The sequence below is a fragment of the Elephantulus edwardii genome, unplaced genomic scaffold, assembly GCF_000299155.1.
Source record: "Elephantulus edwardii isolate Elephantulus edwardi_28Jun2011 unplaced genomic scaffold, EleEdw1.0 scaffold00116, whole genome shotgun sequence".
In the NCBI taxonomy this organism is placed as follows: domain Eukaryota; kingdom Metazoa; phylum Chordata; class Mammalia; order Macroscelidea; family Macroscelididae; genus Elephantulus; species Elephantulus edwardii.
The window spans coordinates 3331614-3350853 of record NW_006399866.1 but is presented as its reverse complement, the minus strand read 5'-3'; the positions used below and the strand labels follow the sequence as shown (position 1 = coordinate 3350853).

The 19240-nt window shown below is 50.4% G+C and overlaps 2 protein-coding genes across 2 annotated transcripts in view; one reads left to right on the top strand and one right to left on the bottom strand.

Moving 5' to 3' along the window:
* Nucleotides 1-1313: 1313 nt before the first annotated feature.
* Nucleotides 1314-16160, bottom strand: CRAT (carnitine O-acetyltransferase). The gene is made up of 14 exons (XM_006892469.1): nt 16134-16160; nt 13434-13697; nt 9291-9409; nt 7076-7129; nt 6346-6511; nt 5851-6025; nt 5093-5271; nt 4433-4533; nt 3950-4069; nt 3531-3653; nt 3301-3436; nt 3034-3096; nt 2164-2301; nt 1314-1551 (listed from the first exon to the last, which is right to left on the bottom strand). The coding sequence occupies exons 1-14, from the start codon at nt 16158-16160 to the stop codon at nt 1336-1338; spliced, it is 1881 nt and encodes a 626-aa protein (XP_006892531.1). The 3' UTR covers nt 1314-1335.
* Nucleotides 16161-16992: 832 nt separating this feature from the next.
* The window catches only part of PPP2R4 (protein phosphatase 2A activator, regulatory subunit 4), an 81317-nt gene continuing 79069 nt past the window's right edge, over nt 16993-19240 (top strand). The window contains exon 1 of the mRNA XM_006892468.1: nt 16993-17214. Coding sequence (XP_006892530.1) covers nt 17184-17214 — 31 coding nt within the window. The 5' untranslated portion in view covers nt 16993-17183. The remainder of the gene's footprint in view (nt 17215-19240) is intronic.

Sequence of the window (19240 nt, the reverse complement as noted above, 5' to 3'; positions counted from 1 at the left end):
GGCTCTACCTTTCCATATGATTCCCAGGGGGTGCACTCCTTGGATCCTGGCCTGGAAAGACAGGTCCAGCCTCAGGCAATCTCTGCCATTTGGTGGTCACTGAGAAAATGATAGGACCCACCCTTGCGTGGTTGTCCCATGAAGCAAGCTGACCTCTTCCCTTCCTCCCACATTTGGCATCTGCTCTTGGGGTTTCACATGTACCTTCCTTGAGGGTTAATGTCTTCCTGAGGGTTTACTTACCTTTGTCACCAAACACCAGATGGCTCAGGCAGGACAACCTCTGCCAGCTCCACAGGGGGTAAAGACACAGGTGTAAGATTCTCATCAGGTGTGTGTCTGGGGCTGGAGTGGTGCCTATCAGCTGCCATTCCTGCTGGTCCCAAGTGAGGCCTGGGGAACGACGCCTTGGGTCCTGATAATGTTACACATTGTCCTGTCCCCCTCCCCCTGGGGCTGCAGAGCCCACACTTAGTGGTAGGGAGGATGTTATCTGTCTGGAGTGCCACCTTCACCAGGTCTCCTGCCCCGGTGCTGTGGCTAGAGAAGGCCTTTGGCCTCCATGTCCTCTTGGCTCCTTTGAGCGGCTTGGCTGCTTGGACACCAGCTCCAGACCCTGGGGGAAGCCGCAGGAGGGCAAGGCCAGGTGTCTGCTCTCACTCTTCCTGCTCCATCAGCTGAAGCAACTATTCACCAACGGTTTCCCTTTATTATCTTGTATGTGAATATTATACAACAGTCATGAATATGGTTGGGGAGTCAAGCTGAGTGGAAATGAGAGGGCTGGAACTTGTGAGCCACATTATCCGAAAAGCACAGCGGCCACATGGGAATGGTACCCTGAACAGGGTGGAGGGAGCCTTGGCCTTGCCTTCACCTTAGCCGACTCCCCGGTCTTTCAGGTGTTCATCTGAGAAAGATGGCTGAGGTCTTTGGTTCTAGGTAATCTGTCTCCAGATTCGCAGGGGCCGAGGATCAGGTTACAGAGCCCAGCCCAGCTGTGGAGAAGGTTGGGACCGCTGGAGGAGCTGCAAGGGAATTGATTTGTTCCCACGCTCATGCTTGGGCACAGAGTCCTAGGCTGGGTCCTGTCCCCAGAAGGGGTCTGGGGCCCTATAATCTGTTCAATGTCCAAGCTCAGTCCCAGGCTAGAGTGGGTCACTGTAGTAGGTCTGAGATGACCAGTGGAAGGCACTTGGCTTGAGTCTGTCAGCCACACTAGGGGAGAATACCCTGGATCAGTCAGCTCTGGAGCAATCAGGGAAAGAGGGAAGACCACTCCAGTGGAGAATGAGTCAAGCCCTGATTGGTGCTGGCAGGCCTGTGTGCATAGGTTTAGAGCTTGGCCCGGGGGTGGCCCTGGATCAGGGCCCGCATGTCCAGAAGGGCCTTCTCCAGGTAGTGCGCCATACGGGCTGCGTTGGTCTCGGCGCAGCTGTTGTAGGCTGACACGGAGAAGTTGATGTGGGCTTCCATGGGGTTATAGCAGACTCCGTAGCCATCTGGGACAACGGGCCCAAAGAGCATGACACAGTCTGTCTTGGCAGGGACCTGGAAGAACAGCATGGGATGAATGCGCCCATCCCCTCTTCTGACAGGCTCCTCAGCCTGAATCGCTGTTTTTAGGTCTCTGCCTGCTGTCCTCTGCCTACCGTGCCCTTTCCTTCCTTCTCTTACCACCCTCCTATCCTTCAAGGTATGCTGTCTTCATCTCTATGGCTGCCTTCATGACCCTCAGGGTGGTTTAACTTGTTCCCCGCCTGGGGCTCCTGGATCCCTTTGGTTTCCTGACTCCCACTGCTTTCCAGGAGACTTTCATTGCCACATTCCTTCTGCTTTCTCAATGGAACTCCTCTTCAGTGCTAGGCACAGGCCAGTTGTTCATTTGTACATGTCTAACAGGTGAACAAGGTTACCTCTCCTACCATGTGTCCATGACCCCTCACCTGGCACAGACAGGTGGTGAAGGCCTGAGCCCAACTCCTCCTCCAGAACTCAGCCTACACAGGCCCCATCACCTCCGTGGTCCACTCCAGGCTGGTCCAACCACATTTTTGACCCTGACTCTGCTCAGTGCTGTCTTTATTTAACTCCAGCTCCCTGCAGGCTGTCTTCCATCCCCCTCCAGTGACCTAGGCTCAGGCAGGGGTCTGGATAGCTCACCTGACTGGTGGAGAGGTTGAAGTGCATGGCTATGGCATAAGAGGTGTCCATGAAGATGTCAGGCATGCTCACTAGGTCCTCGATGGCCTGCAGCTTTAGGCCCAGCAGGTGCCGGTCAAAGGCCTCCCCACGGATGGCCTGTGGGAGGGTAGAGCATTAGGAGTGGCGACTGTGGGCCATGGGGTGTTCCTGCCTTCTTCAGGACAGAACCACCCTGCCGCCAGTTGCTGGCTTTTTGGAATGGAGACCAGAATGTCTTGTCAGGAGGGCCCTCACTTCACTGAAAGAGAAACTCGGGCTCAGGAAGGGGCAGAGACCTGCCTAGAGAGAAAAAAAAAACAGTGCAGGACTTAAGAGCTTGGGCTCTGGAGCTGGTTGTGGGCCAGTGGGCAGGTCACTTAGGTCCTGGAGCCTCAATGTCTTCATCTGCAAAGTTAAAAGTCCTTGAATTTGCCTTACCGGGTGGCAATAAGGGCTTAATGGGCAGCTACATGTAACAAGGCTTGTGCTGGCTGAGCCTGGCACACAGATAACAGAGACAGAGCCAGGATCAGAACACAGCCCTCCTCCCTGACTCAAACCCATAGTGTTGGCAGGCAAGAGCCCTGCTGTCCACACGCATCAGAGGGGACAGAACCCAAGATCAAAGTGCCCGTGCTAAGCCTGAAGGCCACAATCAGGGCAGTTACTGGACCCTGCCTCAGTTTCTCCAAGTTTAAAATGGGGATAATTCAGTCTTTCTCTAGTGCCCCAAGGCTCAGAGGGTAAGTGGTTCTATCTAAGGATTAGTGGCCATATACTGTAAGGACAGGTAGAGCAAGGTGGAAGAGGCAGGGAGACAAGTGAATGGAACCAGTGACCCTCACTCACCAGGTCTGTATAGGTTCGATGAGCCTGCACCGCTTTCCGCAGCAGCTCTGCCTTCTGCTGATCCTAGGAACCAAATGACTCAGTCAATTAATGGTTACTTTTCCTTTTGGGCTGCTAAGAAGCTCAGAGCTAAATTTGTGGCTCTCTTTCTGGGGCCTTCCTATCTTTCTGGGAATGCTGTATGTCCTCAAGCTGTAATTATGTGGTGACCGAGTAAACAGAGGGACAGCTCTAGCCCATTCACCCACCCTCACTGGGACGTCTCACCATCACATTGGAGTCGTCCATGGCCTTGACGAAGGCGAGGGAGTCCACAGAGGCTGAGCGGATGGTGTCAGTGCGGCCCAGGTGGAACATGCGCAGGGAGGCACTTTCGTATGTGGCACACACATGTCCGTAGATCCTGGGTGGGAGGTAGAGCTGAGCATGCCACTCCCAGGTTGCCCCTCTGGCTCCCCCAAGCCATTCTTTCCTGAGCAAACTGGGAGCAGGCTGACCTGTAGTAGGCTAGCTGCAGGGCCATCTGGATGAAGGCATCTGGGCTCATCTTCTGTGACTTAGGGAAGTCCTTTCCAAAGTGGTGAAACACTATCATCATGATGTCCAGGTCCTGAATCATGCTGTGAGGGAGGAGGGCATATGCACTGGAGGAAGCTAAGGGCATGACAAGCAGAAGAGAATATGCACAGAGGCCTACAGACCCAAAAATGAAATGCGGGCTGGAATGCGCGGGCTAGAGAGCAGCTGTCAGGGAAAGATGATGACAGGCAGGCATTTGGGAGCCCCTGCCAAACAAGCCTAGGGGAGCCTAACTAAATTTTCACTCAGGGCCAGAGCCAGGTCGGTGATAGACGTGGGACAGGAGCTGCCGAGTCTCTTGCCCACCCAGCACAGAGGTGGCGGGGCAGGCACTTACATGCTAAGGTTCTGCTTGGCCTTTTCGATGTCGCTTTTGATCTCTGGGGTGATGTTGAACCGCAGCTTCTTGGGCATGGGCAAGGGCACCATGGGAGACCTCACAAACTCAGGCTTTTTGCTGCAATGAGGACACAGGGCCTCAGGCTCATCATGCCAATGTCTCTGGAGCCTAGGTCCATGCCATGAGGAGGGCAGGTTCCCTAAAGCTGAGGGTCAGGTGGATTTCAGCCCAGCCAGGTGGCCACACTGAAATCTAGAGATGTGGAAAAAGTCGCCCAAGGTCACTCAACTCCTCAACTCGAAGTAGAGCAACAATTCAAACCCAGGTCCAAATCTAAAACCCATACCCTCTGCAGGCTTCCTTTGAATAAACAGATTTCCAGGGACAAGGGAGAAGGATGTTCTCTCACAGCACCATGACATCTGTCACCAGGAACTTAGGAAACTGGTGTGTGTGTGTATGTGTAGGAACCATACTAACGTGTACTCAATGACATGGTCCAGGAGACTGACGATGGGGGGCCCTTCTGCTGCTGCGTGCTCGTACACGAGCCCACAGGAGCCATCTTCTGCCACGATGAACTGTGGAGGGAAAGGGATGAGCCCTTCAGCCTTGAGTCCTAGAGAGTGGCTCCTGACCCTGTTCTCTGGTTAGGCCCCATGGGAAAGGCCCCTCTAAAGTCATCCTCCTCCTGTTATTCCTAACAGCTCACATTAAACAGATGTGCTAACAAGCTGGTCCCAGGCTCATCCGGAGCATGTCCCACGCTCAGTGGGTCTCATTGAGCGACTTGCAATTACCCTAATGGGAAGTTCCACTACCACCTCATTTTATAGGTCCAGAGAAGGAGAGTCAGTGAGACTGCATGGCTCTGTCTGGCTTGGAACATAAGTCCTCTCTCTCCCTATGTGCTGAAGGGGAGTGCTGGGGAGCTCCAAGGCTGGCGTGCTAGGTCCTGTAATGATAGGCTGCTGCCCCATAATTACAGCAGCGTCCAGCCTGCTTGCTTCCCACCTGCTTTACAAGCTGGGGGGCTGGGAATGCTGGAGAGGGCAGGAAGTCCCCAGGGCCCCCGGGGGCCTGTCTGGGTGGGTGTCTGGACGGAATCACTGTCCCATGGGCTCCTCAGCCAAGGCCCACCTGCAACGTCTTGTCAAACCAGCGGTTGCCGCTGTTGAGTTTGCTGCCACCACCATGCAGCATCTGGCTGGCCACATGGTTGCGATACACATCTTCTGAGACCCGGGGCATGGGCGCGTCCAGGCACACAGTGAAGATGCTCTTCTGGATGGAACGCACTGACTCCCGATTCACTTTGTCTGCATGTAGTAGATGGTCGAATGGGCAGGGCATGAGAGGGGGTGAGTGTTACCCTGCCCAGAGTTCTCTCTCAGTGCCCCCTTGGGGCTTGTACACGTCGTGCTGTAGAGATCTAGGCTTTCAGAACATCCCCTATGCTCTAGGCTTGAGGGCAGGGGGCTTACACTCTTCAGATCCCTGCGGCCTCACAGTTCTCCATGAGGAAGGGACTGACATCGGAACCTACTTTAGAGATGAGGACACAAGAGCCCAGGGTCACACTGGGAGCCAGTGTGGCAGTCAGGGATAAAAACTCTGGGGAGAGTACCTTGACAGGTAATACAGGGACCGAGGAGCTGAGGCTCTAGAATCTAATCCCAGTTTGCAGTTTATTCGAGGGAAGAGAACCAAACTGAGCCTCAATGTCATCCTCTCTAAAGAGGACAACACTCTTGACCGAGTAGAGAAGAGCAATGAGAGGCCAGCTGCACAGCACCTGGTGGTGTCCCTGCCTGGTGTGGAGGAGACCCAGATGAATGGGGTTCAGCATGAGGACCCCTGGGCTTCCCTGGGCCCTTGTTCTCAGGCTCAGGAGGCACCTTTGATGAGTGTGTTGTAGGCCTTGGCCCAGGAGTTGCGGTGGTTGGACGTTAGGATGCCCACGGGTTCCTTGTTGGTCTGTAGTGACGAGTTCCAGATTTTCTCCAGTTGTATGAAGATCTGATCTGAGGTGAGGGGTGTCCCATCGCTGTGATATACATCCAGCTCAAAAAACTGTCCAGGGAGAAAAGAGAGGACTACGTAGAGGATCTCAGCCAGGTAGTGGTCACCTCCTCCTCGCAGCCCCAGCAAGGCTGTGGTCACGGGGCACTCAGGGCCTAGGTGAACTAGTGAGTCAGGCAAGGGGAAACAGCAGGCCCACAGCTGCCTCCTGGCCTCATCAGGTTACCTGAGTACCTAGTGGAGGTCCACAGACCTGCTCCTGGGAACATGTGGGCATATATGTTGGGGGTGGAGAGTGGTAGCTACCTTTGGCCCGACCCTCCTTTCCCCCTGCAGTGGAGTGAGGGGTCAGACACTGTGGATTCTCCTACCTGATTGTTGTGCACTATGGTGATGTGTGTGGGCGGCTTCTTGGTCTTGCTAAAGTTGATGACTGAGTCTTGCTTGGGGCCTGGTACGCGGCAAGAGGACAGGATCTGATAGTACTGGTTCATGCACAGTGGCTTTCCTCCCAGGTACTCCACTGGCAGGGTCTCACTGTGAGCACAGAGCAGCAAGTAATTGGGCATGGAGGAGAGGACTGAGGAGCCTTCTGGGGCTGTTAGAGGGAGCAGGCCCAAGCGCTGCCTTAGTCACATCAGGCCCCCTAGTGGCAGGGTTAGGGTGTGTCTGGACTGGCACTGCAGTGAGTCACCTAGGAACTCTTGCCTCCTCTCTGAGCCTAAGTTTACAATGGGGAAAGAAAGCTGAGTCAACCTCTGCCTCTGTGGCTGGAAAGTTACATTTCCAATGTCACCAGGAGGCAGTCATAGCAGCCAGAGCAGAGGACAAAGGTATCTCAATGTCCAGTTCTCCATCTCCTCTAACCCTAAGAGGGCTGGGCAAACAGGAAGTGAAACAGTGAACTCTGGGTCCCCACAGTGTCCAGGCTATCTTGCTGGGGTCAGGATTTGGGGTTGAGGGGATGTGGGAGGCTAGACCAAGCTTGAGTGGCTTTGGTAATTAAGGCTGTCAGGACAGGGGTGGGAGGCCTGGGACACCTTTGTTGGCCCCCATCTGCTTTGGAAGGGGCCAGGAAAGGGTAGGGCTGGGGCCACTCACTTGTCAATCATGACCTTGAAGTCCAACACGCCTTCAATGAGTTTAGCAGCAAACCTGGAGGGATCAATTAGAGAAGAGGTCACCTGGAGAAGCCCAGTTCCAGGCAGGGAGAGCAATCAGGGTGCTGCAGGTGGTGGATTGCTTCACTCGCTTACAGAATGCTTGAAGGACTTGCAATAAGGTGCCCTGAGTCTGCTTTTTCATAATCTCTGAGGGAAGGAAGACTCAGGAAGATGCTATTGGTCAAAGGTCTGGCACAACCTTGATGCTAATAAGTGACAGATTATTACAGCTGTGTTAGTGGCAGTTGATTCCACCTCCATAGGGGCTCGAAGTCCTAGCAACAGCCTGAGTGTTTCTCTGGGTGTTTGTGCATCACCTGGTCTGATGCATCAGCTACAGAGAGACCTGGGCATGCGGGGGTTGGGTGGATCAATTGGAGGACAGTAGCTTGAAATGTTCCCCCTACTAGATTCCTTTTCCTCTCTGACTCCTTCTCTCTCTAAGCTGTTGCCCTCAACCTGCCCTTTCTCCCTGAACCAGCCGAACTTATAAAGAAGGGCTTCTAGATTGCATCTGATGCCTGGGCTGCCTCTGGTCCCCAGTACAGATAGTGGCAACTGGACTTTTTGGGTTGAAACTTCTATCCCTTCTCCAGGGAGCCCTGGTCACTTTAAGAGAAGCAAATGGTAGCCCTAAGAGACTGGTCTTTGGGAAGGAGATTGCTGTTGCTGATATTTTTATCCCTGAGAGGACTGGGATGGAGGCCAGGGCAGGTGATGAGGCCGAATGTGGAAAACGGGACTGTGTACAAAGGTCATCCCTGTGGTCAGTTCAGCGGAGAAGAAGGGAGGGCGAAGTACCAAGACTGTGGTTGTGGGAGTCTTGGGTTTAGGGGAAGGAGGGGACTTGGTTCATGGTTTGGTGGCTAACAGTCAGAAAGTTCTGGAGCTGGAGAAACTCTGCCTCCTGTCCTGGCTGTGTCAATCCTGAGCTGTGACCACAGACAAGTCTCTTTACAGTTTTGAGCCTCAGTCTCCCTCTCTGTAAAATAAGGATATGCTCAAAACAACTATGAGATATCATCTCACCCCAGTAAGAATAGTAAAATATAACAGAAAAGCCAACATCAAATGCTGGAGAGATTGTGGAACCCTTATTCACTGTTAATGGGAGTGTAAAATGGTGCAATCACTATGGAAGGCAGTATGGCGCTTTCTCAAAAAGTTGCAAATACAAATATCATTTGACCCAGCAAGTCCACTACTGGGAATATATATACCGCAAAGAAACCATAACCGTCACCTAAGCAGATATATGCACACCCATGTTTATTGCAGCTTTGTTCACAATAGCAGAGCTGGAAACAACCTAAGTGCCTGTTAACAAACGAATGGATAGAGAAGCTGTGGTATAGTCACACGATGGGATACTATGCTGCTTTGAAATGAAAAGAACTTATGAAATATTATACAAAATGGATGACCCTGGGACATTATGTTGAGTGAAATATCTCAGTCACAAATGGACAAATATAAATAGTGCCACTGTTGTAAAACGGGACTGACATCGGGGTTGGGGCAAGACAGAAATATGGGATAAATTATGTATATTGCATTGAAACAGATGCAGGGAAGAACTGTTTAAAAGGGATATATGACCCAGAGGCACATGGTTCGAATTCACCAGATGCTCTGCCGGGAAAAGGAGGGACAATCTCCTCCTGTACCAGTCAGATCTGATTTGACGGTACAATCACACACACACACACACACACACCCACACACACACACACACACACGGATATATGTCCAGAACTAAGACTGCATGGTGGAGGTGGGGGGTGGGGTGTGGGGTGGGATTGTATAACAATGAAAGAATTTTTCTTTTACTTTTCAAAGAGAAGGGTGAACTAAGGGTGAGGGATGGGTAGGGAGAAAAGTGCAAAAATGAATCAATGGAAATCCGAAATTAATTTAAAAAAAAAAAAGAAAAAAAGGATATGCTCCCTATCCTATAAGGCTGTTCATGGGGATGAAAGCTAACAAATGGGAATAAAAAGATATGGAGGAATAAATGAAAGCTAATCAACAGGGCTGGAGCCCATCTCTTCTCCTGGAGGAGGTGGACTGTAGGGCCTTGGAAAGGCCTGGAGCTCTGCCCTCTGGCTTCCTGCCCCTGTCACTGTCTTCTTTTCCCAGCCTCTGCCACTCACCGGAGCTGACCTTGTAGATCCACAAAGTCCTGCTTGGGCAACACCAGGCCAGGGCTTGAGTAGATGACCACAGGCTGGCGGTACTGGAGGTAGGCTGTCTTGAGCCACCACTCAGAGAGCTGAAGGGAAGAACCAGAGCCCATCAAGATTGGCAAGAAGGGAGCTAGTACCCCTTGCTTGGGACCAGGGCACTTGGCTGGACCCCAGTGCCTTCTGTCCCTTCTGGCAACCATTGACCATAGACTCTGGGTGCAATATTAGACATTCTTTTTTTTTTAATTTTACATCTAATTTTTATTTATTTTTTTTTACTATGGTAAAAAGATATAAAACCAAACACTCACCAATTTCCATGTGTGCAATTAACACTGATTTTCATGCTGTACAGTTGTTCTTTCTTAATTTTTAACTAATTATTCCACTACCATGAACATAAATTCTTCCCAAGCCAAAAAAAAAATCCTCTATTTTGACCACTAATACATTTTAATTTCTATGTACAATGATACCTAGACCTCAATGGACTGCAGTGTTTTTATAAGTCTCACTTATAAGTTTTTATAAGTTTTCTGCCTTTCAGAGGAAACAAGTCTTAATATTTTTCTGTTGTACTCTACTAGTGGAAAATAATTTGAGTTTCTCTTCTAGTTTGGATTTTTGTTTTACACAAGTTCCAGTTTTCACAGATTTTACTATCTTGTAAAGTAAGACTAGACAGTATTTTTTGATACTGGACATTCTTGGAATGAATTTTGGATCCAGAATACTGTTCCTGCCTTTACCCACTAGCAGCACTTCTATCATCTTCCCTTTGGCCTGAGCCAATTAGGATTCAGCCTCAGCAAGAGAAAACAGACAACACTGACAATAAAAAAAGACCAGAATCCACACCCATGTTTATTGCGGCTTTGTTCACAATATCAAGGAGCTGGAAACAACCTAAGTGCCCATCAACAACCAAATGGATAGAGAAGCTGTGGTATATTCACACAATGGAATACTATGCTGCATTGAAAAACAAGGAACTCATGCAGTATTTTTTTTTTAACTCATGCAATATTATTCAAAATGGGTGACCCTGGAGGACATTACGTTGAGTGAAGTATCTCAGTTACAAAAGGACAAATACTGCATGGTGCCACTGTTGTAAAACAGGACTAACCTCAGGGTTGGGGGGAGACTGAGAAAGATGGGTTCAATAATGTATACTGCACTGAAACAGATGAGGGAGAAAACTGTTTAAAAGGGATATGTGATTAAGTATTTTTGTCATGACAGGAGTCCAGAGCATAGGCTGCATAATGCAGTGGACCTGGGGGAGGGTTTGTAAAACAATGAAAGAAATCAGGCAAAAAATAAGACTGAGGCAATGATGAACCTTACTTCCGTTCCTTTTTAAAACACCTGGATTCTCTGTTATAACATTTGTGGCCACCTATAGGTAAAAAAAAAGTGTTGTCTTTGAGCCTGTTATACATTTAAGAAGAAACTGGTGAAATAGTGAAGAAGAAACCCTATGATGGTCCATCTCCAGTTCTCACTTAGCCATTCCGATTTTAGCTATGCAGTCACAGTGAATGTAATCCAGAATCCTGTCAGAATCTCTTCATTCTTTGTTATGCCTAGAATTCTGTACCACCTGGAATTAAACCAACTCATTTGGAAAAAAACAGACCAGGAAGAAGAGCCTGAAAGGAAACTCTGCCTTGGGGAAGAAGAGGGCCAACAATGTAAGTAATTTTTCTTTATTCTATAAATTCTAGGATATTGATTATAATACTATTTTAAGTAAAAATGTGTGCTCAGAGAGAGAGAAAAAAAAGAAAAGGGAAAGACATGAGAAAATGAATATGTTTTTGACCTCAGTCAGCTGAGAGTTCTCTAGGGAAGCACGAGGGTTCATGAGCAGCCGTGAACCCTGGTCCTTGTCTAAAGCCTCAGATTTTTGGGTATCTGACTATGAAGTCGATATCTACTTTGATCTTAAGGATGATCTCAAGGTCTGGCATTTGGCTGATACATCCTGTGTCTCCATTCTGAAGTCTGCTCTCTGTCCTAGGACAGGGTTGCTTCCTATGGGGTGAATGGTGCTTCTCTGAGGTGTATCTTTATAGATCATTGGCTGTACACAACCTAGCCTCTGCCAATTATGTACTGACTGCAACACCCTCCTGTTTCTCTCAAAGTGGAGGCTGAGAACTCCTCTCTTTCCCCTAGGGACCATGGTTCATATTGTGCTTTCTAAACCTAACTCAAAGAGCAGGGCTGTGGGATGAGCCTCTTTACCACACTTGAGTCCCTTTGGAGAACTGCTTGCCTGTGGGACAAGGCCACTAGCCTTGGGTCCTTGACAAGGGGCAAGGTGGTGTGGAGAGGCCGACTTGCCCCAGGAAATGGCTGTCTTCTCCCTCATGGTCTAAGGACTGGGCTCCTGAGTCAACCAGATTCTCTTATGTAGTTCAGAGTTTAGAGTGATTATTGTGTGGCTCTGGGCTTCTGGTTGAACTATCTCGGCCTCAGTTTCCTCAGTAGGGAAGGCATGGGAGTCAGGCTGAGAGTGAGTGCTGAGGGTTCCAGACTAGAGCTTTCTCCCCTTGGGGACAGAACTGGCTGCCTCTCAGCTTGGGGCTTCTTACACTGTGCATCTCAGAGTCTTGAGCCAGAGCTTGATAGACTAGGGGAGATTCTGCTGGTGGTAGCAATACAGAGAGAGCAGGCTTTCCCTCCTGAATTCCTGTGCTGGGTGCTGACAGAGACCTCAGAGTACTGTGGATGAAGAGATGATGTCTCCATTCCTTTAGCCTATAGCTTCTGTTTAAAAAAGGGGCTGCAAGCTAAACAAAGTTGGAAAACCATGAGACCTCAGCCTCTCTAGGGAATGTCTAGGGCCATCATCTTAATTCTGGAATCCAAGCCTGGCTGACTACAGCTCAGCAAATGTACCCACGAAGCCAACTCCTCTTGTCCTGTGTGCAGAGTTCACCCCTCCATCGAGCTCTGGGGTCAGATTTCCACCTGCTCACCCACACCTCCCCTATGAGATGGCACAGATCCTTCCCCCCCCCCCCCCATTTTCCATGCTCAACGTACAACTCTGCTTCTCTCCCACAGGCCTGCTTCTACCTCAGTCATTCTTATCTAGGCAAATTTCATTCTTTTTCCCCACAAAGTTGCTTTAGGTCAGAACTTCACTACTGCCCTCCACTCCATCAGCAACTACTACTGGTACTGTCTCTAAAACATATCCTGGTTCTGAAAAAAAAAAAAATTAAAAAAACCCCAAACAACCCTAAAAAACGTATCCTGGTTTTGTTCACTTGCCACCCCCTCCCTGCCAGCTCCCTGGGTCCATGCTGTTGGTCTCTGAGATGATAGCACCAGCCACCTCATGGGCTTTCCTCTCCTGTAACCACAGCAAGCCTTTTCAAACTTTATAGTGAAGATGCACAGAGCAAAATGCATACACAGAAGTGAGCACAATTGCATAAGTAGAACCTATCCACGTAACTGGTAGGGCCGTCATTTAACATAAATGCTGTGCCTAAAATCACCTCTGGAACTTCATCACATCCAAATTCTTCTACTGTAGCCTCTCTTAGCTTTGGCTTGGCTGCACTCCAGGCTCCCCAGCTTTGCTGGCCTCTTTCTCTGGCCCCTGTTTAAGCCAGGCTGTCTTCCACACTGACAGTGTTTCTCCCTCTGTGTCAGACAATCAAGTCTTAAATCTAATGCCACTTCTGCCCTTCCCTCACTGGACTACTCAAAATAAAGAAGTTGCTATTTTTCAGCCTTACACTTTTTCATGTTACCCCTTTTTTATTTTTGTAGAACTTTATAACTGAAATGACATCATCGGACTACTTGTGTTCTGTTTATTACTTCTCCCCCCACTACTTGAATGTACACTCCAGTATATAGGCCCACAAAGGACCTCACCTGGGGCCAGGCATAGAGTAAATACTTAAGAAAGTCCACGATTAACACCTTAGCAGCCTGGCATTTGAAAGTTCTGTGTGTGTTGTTGACAGAAGGATGGAGAGATGCTCAGGAGGATCTGGAGCCTCTGGGAGGCCTCCTGTTTGGACACTCCTCACCCTCCATAGGAGGTGAGAGGACCCACATGCCTCCTGCTGTTTTACTCACCCAGTTCTCTGTCTTTCTGGCTCGGCGCTCCAGCCCCTTCTGAAGCCGGTCTCCAACACCCCCTGGGGTCCGAAATTCATCCACTAGCTCCTTAGTTTGAGTCCATTCCTCCTCGCTCACGATGGGCTGCAGTGCCTTGAGGTAGTGGTCCAGGGACTGCTGCAGTGAGGGCACAGGCAGTCGGGGCAGTGCATCCTGGTGTGCCTTGAAGCGTCCCGAAAACTTCGTCAGGGAGGTGGGCTTGAGGAAGCCTAGGGGCTTCACCTGCAGGCAGCAGAACATTTTGCTCATTCCCTCAGCAGTTCTAGGAAGGTGGCTGTGACAACCCCAAAACTGCAGTCCTGGGCACTTATGTGATTACCCCTGGGGTCAGAGACGCCTCTTAGGCGGTGCTGTACACGCCCTGTCTCTTAGCCCTAGAGCTGTAGGTGTCCCCACCTCTTAAAGGACAGGTGGACAGGCCATGCAGGTAGGGAAAGGGGAGGGCAGGGTGTGGCCATTGATCTTGGCAGGGCTCAGGAGAACCAAGTCAGAAGAGCTGCCACCAGCTGGGGGTGGTGGCAGTGGGACCTCCCACCTGCCTTAATCCATTGGGCCCCGCCTTTCTTACTCTGAGAAGAGGAGCCAGCCAGCAGTAGGGTGACTATACCTCCTAGAGGCCTCCACTTCCTTTTCTCCCACCCTTTCCAGGTTGAGAAATAGGAGAGAAGAAGAGAAATCAGAGAGAGCAAGAGGATGACAGCACTTTTGGGTGAGGCAATGCCTCAGCCCTTTTCTGGCTGACAGTAGGGGATGGGAAGGCATAGGGCTGAGAGAGCTGAGCAGCCCGACATGGAGGGCAAGAGGCAGCAGTGAGAGTAAGTAAGCCCAGGAGATTCTGGAGGTCAGTAGAAGAAGAGACAGGAGAGTCCGAGGCAGCACGCAGGCAAGCTGCAGACTCCATTCCATACCTTCTCTCTTTGCTGCCCGTCCTCCATGGCAGGACTGAGGTTCTGAGCCCTGTCTGTCTGTCTCGGGCTGGATCTCTAAGCCTAACTGTGCTACCAAGTGGGCGAGCAGAACCTAGCAAGGGGCAGCCACCTGCCTGGGCTGGAAAGAGAAGACAAGAGCCAAGATTTAGGGAGGGGGAGACAGAGGTCATGGTGGTGGTGGTGGTGGTGATGATGGTGGTGGTGGTAGCAGCATCTGGGGATGCAGCAGGGAAAACTGTTGAATCTCTAGAAGTGGCTCCACTTCCCTGGCTTCTAGAGGCAGAGGTACAGGGAGCAGGTGAAGGGTCTGGAGAGTGGCATCGGAGTAGGCGGGAACCTGGAAAACATTCTCATTTTCTTTTCTGAATGGGCTCAGCACCAGGGAAGCAGGCCAAAACGCATTAAAAAATTCACCTGTTGGGATTTGTTTGATGAGGGAAAATCTGGCTGGAGGGTAGAAACTGCCTGGCTGCTGAGGTTATGCTGCAGCCTTACAACTGGTCCTGGAATCAAGGATGGTCAAGGAAGTAGACACCAGAGGGGCCAGAAGTGAGATATGGTTGCCAAGAGCCCCTTCTCTTACTGCCCATAAAAACTCTTGGATTACTTTGATGGGTCCTGGTTTTTCTTGACTTCATGAAGTGAATGGCCAAGAGTGGAACACTTTTTTTCCATTTACTATAAACCATGACATAGATCATGAGGATGATATGAGATAGGGCAAGTTTCAGATCTGTTGTTCACAGAGTCATTAAGAATTGTAGTTGACTTGATGGCACCTAACAACATAAACCAAGAAGCAACGGGCTTTGGGACTGAACCCTGTTCGAGTAATCAACTCCCTCCTACCCCAGTTTCCCTAGCAGGACAGTAATAGGCTAGCTGGGAGGCCCTGAGGAATGAGTGGGGAATTGACAGGGAAATAGGGGCCCACTGGTGGCAGTGGAAAGGATGAGGAGGAGGTCCTGGAAGGCCCTGAAGAACCTCTAAGTCTGAGTTCCTTAGTCAGTAGACTGGTACCCCTAGCCATCCGGGCTTAGTGGTTTTAAAATACTTTTTGCATAGGGAGCGGAGATACAGCAGAGATACCCCAGGAGTTCAACTCAGAGAGCCTTGGATTGCTCCAGGCTACTCTCTGGGAAGGAGGAGACAAATGTGGGCAGATTGAAGGAAAGATGTGGTCGTGAGGGGAGTAAAGAGTTGGCATTTGCTGCCATCTGCCAGTTCTGAGCACATCAGAACAGCCAAGTTTGAGGTCTCTGGGAGAATTTCTCTGGCCATGACCAATTGCATGGGGTCAGAGAAGTGACTCTGGTTTGGGCAGAGACAATCCAACCTGGGATGGGTATGTGAGCCTGAGAAGACCTGAGTGTGTCCAGGTTAAGGGGTTAAGACTCCAGATGTTTTTCCATTTGGCTGTCTAAAAGTTGGGGTGTTAACTGAAGCCCGGGACTCCAACTGTCCTTTCCTGGTTGTTGTAAGTTGGGATCACAAGAAAAAGGTTCGATACCACCCATGATTGTGTGTCTTGGTCTTTTCTACCAATTGGGGGCAAGCCACCCACTGACCCCACCCCATCATCATCAGCAGGTCGAGCCGGACCACTGGGTGCTGCCTGGCTGTGGCGTCCCTGTTTCCTCATTCGGGCGCAGCTGCGTGGCCTGCTCGGCCTTCGTCCCTCCCGTCCTGTCAAAAGGGCCCGCTGGGCCAGGCTTCTGGCCGTACTCACCATGGTCCTGGCGGCGAAAGCCAACATCTTGCAGCCTGCCAGCGGACAAACAGTCCGCTCCGCCCCCCACGCTGGTCAAAGTCTACACCGCTGCTGCGGCCGGTGGGTCCCGAGTCACCGCAGGGCCAAGGTCGCCGAGTCACAGCCGCCAGTCGGTAGACATGGCCCCGAGCCCATCCACCGGGCTGTGCGAGCGGGCGCCGGGCCCGAGGGAGGGCAGGCTGGCTCGTGGGGCGGGGCCTCTGTTCCTGCGGACCAGAGCGATTAGCCGCGAGCCCCAGGATGGTCCCACATCCCTGGGGGCGGGGCTACACACCAGGGGGCGGGGTAACACGGGGCGGGGCCACATCCCGGGAGCGGGGTCCAGGGAGCATCTAGGGGCTGTGAGATCCGGCAAAGTGGGAGTTACTGTTTAGCTTTCTTTCCTTCACCTCCAAATGTGGTTTGCAACTCTTTTCGACTAAGCTGTCAGAAGCAGTTTAGTGTCATTGAGCATTAATCTCAAAATAGCTGAGAAGCAAACCTTGCTGACAGAGGAATTCCCTATTAATAGTCCTAGAGGTAGAATCAGTAACACGCACAAAGATGACAGAAGGGGTCTGCCCCGCAGAAATATGGCTGCCGCACCTGTTACCCCCCCCCCCTTAAAGCCCCTCAAAAATATGGCTGCCACTGTCTCGCGCACGCGCGCGCTCTCTCTCCCCACCCACCCCCGTCCCGCCCCGCCCCACCCCCATGACCGGAGTGCGGTTAGCCGTTAGTGCGCATGCTCGCTAGGGCCCCGCACCAACATGGCCGCTGTTTCCCAATAAGTGGGATATCGGCGAGTCGGCCGTTGGAGGACATGCTCCTTTAGTGCCCCGCACCAACATGGCAGCCGTCTCCACTGGGACGACTTTAATTCTCAGTTTTCCATTCTAGCCGGCTGGTGCCTATTTCTCTTCATAAAGCTCTGCGCGCCAGAGGAACTGGGGGAAAGGAAGGGTGGGTTCAGGGGTGAAAGGTGAGAGGGGACGGCAAGCTTCCGGGCCGGCTTCTGGCGAGAGGAAGATGGCTGAGGTTGAGCGGCAGCCGCCGCCAGGTAGGGCCATGCCGGACTTGGATTAGATGAGGGATGCGAGGGCGGTACCCGGCATGGGGGCGGGAAAAGGGGTGTGGTGGTGGTGGTGGGTTCCCAGGCAGGAGCTTCTGGACGTGGAGAAGCTTGCGGGCAAAAGTTGGGGGAGGGCCAAAGAGTTGGGGGGCCCTGAAGGAGAAGAGGTAAAGGGAACTCGCAACAAGAGCAAAAACCGAGGGCTGGGAAAGGAGGAGTCGCGTGGTGTTTGGGGCGTAACAGTGAGACCTGGGGAGTCGGGATGTTCTAGGGCTGCGTGGGCAGCGCCTTGTCCCCAGGGAGGGGCCTTTCTGCGGGGTAAGGAAGGAAGCCCTTGAGCTGGTAGGGAAGTTGCCAGGGCTGGAGGCCAAGTGATTGGGGTGGGCACCTTCTGTAGTAGACTCTGGGTGTCTAGCAGAGGGTGGGTGCTTGGAGGACCTTTGCCCGCCTCCTATGTGCTCACACCATCCTGCTCACCTGCCCGCCGCCTCCGGCCTCTGGAGTTTCAGTGGCTTAACTTTTATTGAGAGAAACTGCCTTGGATGATGCCTCAACCACTAATTTAAAACTGCTAGTTGTCTGAGGAGTCAGTCTCTCTTGGGACGTCATCGTCTGTAACTTTTATTTACGTGCTATAGCTTCTTTTTGAGTTCTTTTTTTTTTTTTAAGAAAAAAAAAATCCAGGATGGAGGCAGTCAGGGAGCGTATTTTGAATAGAGATTCCTTTCCTGGAGAAAGTCAAGGTTGTTAACTGACACTCCTCTCTCTTTATTAAACTAAGGACTGACCACAGAAAACCTTCACAGTTGTGACAGGAGAAAGTAGGCTCAGACAAGTGTTTTGAAAGCTTTTGATGTCTCACAGTTTGCATTCCCTAAAACCAGAAGCCAAACCTGTTGCCATTCTCTGACTCCACTCATAGTGACACCACATTATTAGAGTAGAACTGCTAAATACAGGTTTCTTAACTAGTCTTTATGGGAAGCAAATTACCTCTCTTTTTTTCTGTGGCATCACTGGCTGGATTTGAACTGCTAACCTTTAAGTGAGCAATCAGTTGCGGTCTAACTATACTCCTTAGGGTCTTGGAAGGTCTCAAGAGAGATTTTGAAGATCAAAAGAGAAATTCTCTTCACCCTCCCAATAACAGAGGAGCAAAGAGCAGGATAGAGTTATATAGGGTATTTGAAACCAGCTCTTTAATTTCTTTTGTACAGAAGCTCTGTCTGTAGGATTCCAGATGTTCTGGTAATGATATCAGGAGACTTAAAGCAAATGAATTATCAGTGAGATGAATGTGTCTCTGAAAATGGACGGGAGGGATCAAGTTTACTGGAAGAAATGAAGGCTAGGGATCTATGGCTGGAAAGACTATGACTGAAAAAGTCTAGTCCTCTGAGGTGGTCATTCTTTGATCTTTGAAACAGAAAATATGGAACACGTGGAAAGAAGTAAAATTTAAAACTTTCACAGTAAAAAAAAATCTCAAAACAACATCCAAACTCATTGCTGTTAAGTTGAAACTGACTCGTAGCTGACCTTCCAAGTGTTTTTTTTTTAAATTTTATTATTTGTGTGTGTGTGTGTGTGTGTGTGTGTGTTTACCGTCAAATTGGATCTGATAGGTACAAGGAAGAGATTGTCCCTCCTTCTCCAGCAGAGCATCTGGTGGATTCAAACTGTGCACCTCTGGGATTGCAGTGCAACTTCTGGCCAGTAGGCCACCAGAGCTCTCCCCAAGTGGGTTTTTGAGAGGCTGTAAAACACTTGGGGGTAGATCGCCCATTTTTCTCCTGCAGAGCTGCTACCGCTAGTAAATTTGAGGTGGTAGAGAGGCACTCTTTGGGTTAGCACCAGAATTTCCTAAAACTTGGACTATATAGTGGTTAAAAGTTTAGATTTTTTTTTCCTTCTTTTTTTTTTTTAAATTAAATTTTATTAGTTTTAATGAACATTTACAGAGATTTTGGGTTTTCATTCATTCATTGTTGCACTGTTTTCTCCACCCTCATCC

Bases quoted from the DNA above. Each gene is read 5' to 3' on its own strand.
- CRAT (XM_006892469.1), bottom strand. From the start codon at position 16,160: ATGTTGGCTTTCGCCGCCAGGACCATG. The intron at 6,026-6,345 runs GTAGGAGAATCC...CTCCCTGGACAG, and splicing joins CCATAGTGCACAACAATCAG to TTTTTTGAGCTGGATGTATA. The intron at 3,097-3,300 runs GTGAGACGTCCC...TTTGGTTCCTAG, and splicing joins TGGACGACTCCAATGTGATG to GATCAGCAGAAGGCAGAGCT.